The 4,104-nt window shown below is 55.3% G+C and overlaps 1 protein-coding gene across 1 annotated transcript; it reads left to right on the top strand.

Moving 5' to 3' along the window:
- Window positions 1-991: 991 nt before the first annotated feature.
- Window positions 992-2,700, top strand: LOC135224056 (skin secretory protein xP2-like). The gene is made up of 3 exons (XM_064262972.1): window positions 992-1,185; window positions 1,236-1,503; window positions 1,561-2,700. The coding sequence occupies exons 1-3, from the start codon at window positions 992-994 to the stop codon at window positions 2,698-2,700; spliced, it is 1,602 nt and encodes a 533-aa protein (XP_064119042.1).
- The last annotated feature ends 1,404 nt before the right edge of the window (window positions 2,701-4,104 follow it).

The raw sequence follows: 4,104 nt of genomic DNA, 5'->3' as shown, positions 1-4,104 counted from the left end.
GACATCTTTTAATCTAGCAATTACTGAACTACCAATCCAATTTATCCGGTGGTTATTTTCACTTGAATGAATATTGCATTGGATGTTTGCCCAGTTTTTACAGAATATTTATGCTGGTTTAATCTTACTTCTAAGCCCTTGCTCAACTGTCCGAGATAAAAAGAAGGGCAGTCCATACATGGAATATTATATATTATGTTGTTGCTTTCCCTGGGCCATTTTTTATAAACATTCCTTTTAGTGTGTTATTATAGGAAAAAAAAGGTTGACCTTAAAGGCTTTTAACAATGATTTAATGGTTTCAAATCCGTTAAAATAAGACAAATTGAGAATGTTCTTAAAATTTTATTTCTGTGTTACTTATACCATAAAACATTTTGTGGGCTTTATTATAACAAATATTTAATATATGTTAAGGATAACATAAAACTTCCCCTATTTTTCTTATGTATTCAATTTCTTGATCCAAATATTGGGGACTGACAATGCGCAATGCTTGTAAAAACAAGGAAGAAAAAATTGATATTTCGATGCTAAGATGGTGGCCTGAATAGAAATGAACATAAGTTAAGTTGTGGTTGTGGCCTATAAATACTGAATTTACATTGAAATGGTTCTCTATGTATCAAAACATCTATAAAAGGGAGGCAATTTTCTTTTTCCAATTATAGAGTAAACTTAATCGATGGTACCTGGTTATTTAATTTAGAGAGTAGATCTTTTACATCAATACCAGCAGGCAGAACAGCTAAAGTATCATCAACATATCTATACCACTTTACAGGAATACAAATGATATTAGGTAAGTAGCGTTTTTTTTCAAACTTGTACATGTACATCCACCGGTGAAGCCCTTCTGCATGCTTCGGTGGGGAGGGCAGCCACTGACATCTGCTGGTGGAGCCCTTCCCCTCAGTGGCTTCCATCCCCATCGAAGCATGCAGAAAGGACTCGACCAGCGGAAACCAGTGGCTTCACTCCCTATCGAAGCATGCAGAAGGGCTCCACTGTTGGTGGAGCCCTTCTGCATGCTTTGATGTCAGTGGCTGCCCTCCCCAGCAAAGCATGTAGAAGGGCTCCACAAATGGAGGCCAATGGCTCCCCTCCCCATCAAAGCAGGCAGAAGGGAAGGGCTCCACCAGCGGAGGCCAAGGGTGCTGCCTCCTGTATCGAACAGCAGAAAGGGTAAGGGCCTCCACCAGCGGAGGCCAGTGGCTGCCCCCCCTCCCCATCAGCGGAGGCCAGTGGCTGCCCTTCCCCCCCATCGAAGCAGGGCAGAAGGGAAGGGGCTCCACCAGCGGAGGCCAGTGGCTGCCCTCCCCATCGAAGCAGGCAGAAGGGAAGGGCTCCACCAGCGGAGGCCAGTGGCTGCCCTCCTTATCGAAGCAGGCAGAAGGGAAGGGCTCCACCAGCGGAGGCCAGTGGCTGCCCTCCCCATCAAAGCAGGCAGAAGTGAAGGGCTCCACCAGCGGGGGCCAGTGGCTGCCCTCCTTATCGAAGCAGGCATAAGGGAAGGGCTCCACCAGTGGAGGCCAGTGGCTGCCCTCCTTATCAAAGCAGGCAGAAGGGAAGGGCTCCACCAGCGGAGGCCAGTGGCTGCCCTCCCCATCAGCGGAGGCCAGTGGCTGCCCTCCCCATCGAAGCAGGCAGAAGGGAAGGGCTCCACCAGCGGAGGCCAGTGGCTGCCCTCCCCATCGAAGCAGGCAGAAGGGAAGGGCTCCACCAGCGGAGGCCAGTGGCTGCCCTCCTTATCGAAGCAGGCAGAAGGGAAGGGCTCCACCAGCGGAGGCCAGTGGCTGCCCTACAAGCAGGCAGGAAGTGAAGGGCCCTCCACCAGCGGGGGGCCAGGGCTGCCCTCCTTATCGAAGCAGGCATAAGGGAAGGGCTCCACTAGTGGAGGCCAGTGGCTGCCCTCCCCATCGAAGCAGGCAGAAGGGAAGGGCTCCACCAGCGGAGGGCAGCCACAGGGAAGGGCTCCACCAGCGGAGACCAGTGGCTGCCCTCCCCATCGAAGCATGCAGAAGGGAAGGGCTCCACCAGCGGAGGCCAGTGGCTGCCCTCCCCATCGAAGCAGGCAGAAGTGAAGGGCTCCACCAGCAGAGGCCAGCGGCTGCCCTCCCCATCGAAGCAGGCAGAAGGGAAGGGCTCCACCAGCAGAGGCCAGTGGCTGCCCTCCACATCGAAGCAGGCAGAAGGGAAGGCTCCACCAGCGGAGGACAGCCACAGGGAAGGGCTCCACTAGCGGAGGCCAGTGGCTGCCCTCCCCATCAAAGCAAGCAGAAGGGAAGGGCTCCACCAGCGGAGGCCAGTGGCTGCCGTCCCCATCGAAGCATGCAGAAGGGAAGAGGTTCACCAGCGGAGGCCAGTGGCTGCCCTCCTCATCGAAGCAGGCAGAAGGGAAGGGCTCCACCAGCGGAGGCCAGTGGCTGCCCTCCCCATCGAAGTAGGCAGATAGAAGGGATCCACCAGCGGAGGCCAGTGGCTGCCCTCCTCATCAAATCAGGCATATCTACAGGTGAACATTTGCGAACAGACCAAAATCTGTCAGATTTCTATATCTCTGGACTGACATATCTACTGGTGGAACACTTCCCTTCTGCATGCTTCGATGGGGAGGGCAGCTACTGGCCTTCGCTGGTGGAGCCCTTCCCTTCTGCATGCCTCGACAGGGAGGGAAGCCACTGGCCTTCGCTCTTGTAGCCCCAGCGGCTTCCCTCCCCACTGAAGCATGCAGAAGGGCTCCACCAGCGAAGGCCAGTGGCTGGGCCTCCCCATTGAAGCATGCAGGAGGGCTCCACCGGTAGAGAATTGTACCTTGCCCTACTTAGAGAAGCATGCGTAAGGGTTCCACCAGCATAGGGTAGTGACTGCCCCTCCCCACAGAGTCACGCGAAAGGACAGACTCGCACCGTTAGTGCCAAATCCTGCTCTTCCCACAAGGGCAGGCATAACAGACTCGAGTGGCAGACACTTAGCAGTTTTTTTCTCACTCAGCCAAGAAACAATCTGTCTAAACAGTCAGGGAATGCAGACAGCCCACCATGGCCGTTTGGCAGACTCCACCATCAGGGGCAATGACTGCTCCTCCCCACTCCCCACTGGGGTAGGCAGATGGACTCCACCAGTTGGAGTAATAGGTGGTTTCCCCAACCAACTGAGACTCCAATGGTGGGGCCAATGGCTGGTTTCTCCCAACCAGCTGTTGGCTACAAGTGGAGCCCTTCTGCCTGCTCAGCACAGAAGAGTAGTTATTAACTTCTGCCAGTGGACCCCTTCTGAATACCTGAGTTGGATTAGCAGCTGCCCTTCCCCACGGGGGAAGGCAGATGGACTCCTACATAGGGGCCAGTGGTTGCCCTTCCCCACCGGGACAGGTGGGTGGATTCTTCCTAAAGGGACCAGTGACTGCTCTTCACCAATGAGGCATGGACGGAGTCCTCCATTGGGGGCAAGCATTTCTGTGCCCACCGGGGCATGTGGACGGACTCCTCCATTGGAGCCAACAGCTGCCCTTCCCCAACAGGCCAGGAGGACGGACTCTGCCGGCAGGGGCAAGGATTGCCCTTCCCCGCCGAGGCGGATGGAAGGACTCCACCAGTGGGGACTGGTGGCTACCCCTCCCCACTGAGGCAGGCAGAAGGGCTCCATTTGGAGCCAACAGCTGGTCGGGGGAAACCAGCCGTTGGCCCCACCATTGGAGTCTGTCAGCTGGTTGGGGGAGACCAACTGTTACTCCAATGGGTGGAGCCCGTCTGCCTGGCCCGGTGGGGAAGGATAGCCACTGACCCTGCTGGTGGAGCCTTTCCACCTGCCTCAGTGGGGAGGGGCAGCCACCGGTTCCTGCCGGTGGAGTCCGTCTGCTTGGCCTGTGGGGAAGGACAGCTGTTGGTTCCAATAAAGGAGTCCATCCACATGCCCCAGTGAGCACAGCAATGCTTGTCCCCAATGAGGAGTCCATCCACCTGCCCCATTGGTGAAGAGCAGCCACTGGTGCCTTTAGGAAGAATCCATCCGCCTGTCCCGGTGGGGAAGGGCAACCACTGGCCCCTGATGGAAGAGTCCATCCACATGTCCTGGTGGGGAAGGACAGCCATTGGCCCCTAT

Source organism: Macrobrachium nipponense, chromosome 10 (assembly GCF_015104395.2).
Source record: "Macrobrachium nipponense isolate FS-2020 chromosome 10, ASM1510439v2, whole genome shotgun sequence".
Classification (NCBI taxonomy): Eukaryota; Metazoa; Arthropoda; class Malacostraca; order Decapoda; family Palaemonidae; genus Macrobrachium; species Macrobrachium nipponense.
The sequence above is the reverse complement of the archived record's forward strand: the minus strand, read 5'-3'. Positions and strand labels throughout refer to the sequence as shown.

Coding starts and splice junctions, on each gene's coding strand:
- LOC135224056 (XM_064262972.1), top strand. CDS start 992: ATGCAGAAGGGCTCCACTGTTGGTGGAGCCCTTCTGCATGCTTTGATG. Junction 1,186..1,235: donor TGTATCGAACAGCAGAAAGG/GTAAGGGCCTCC, acceptor CCTCCCCATCAG/CGGAGGCCAGTGGCTGCCCT. Junction 1,504..1,560: donor TGCCCTCCTTATCGAAGCAG/GCATAAGGGAAG, acceptor TTATCAAAGCAG/GCAGAAGGGAAGGGCTCCAC.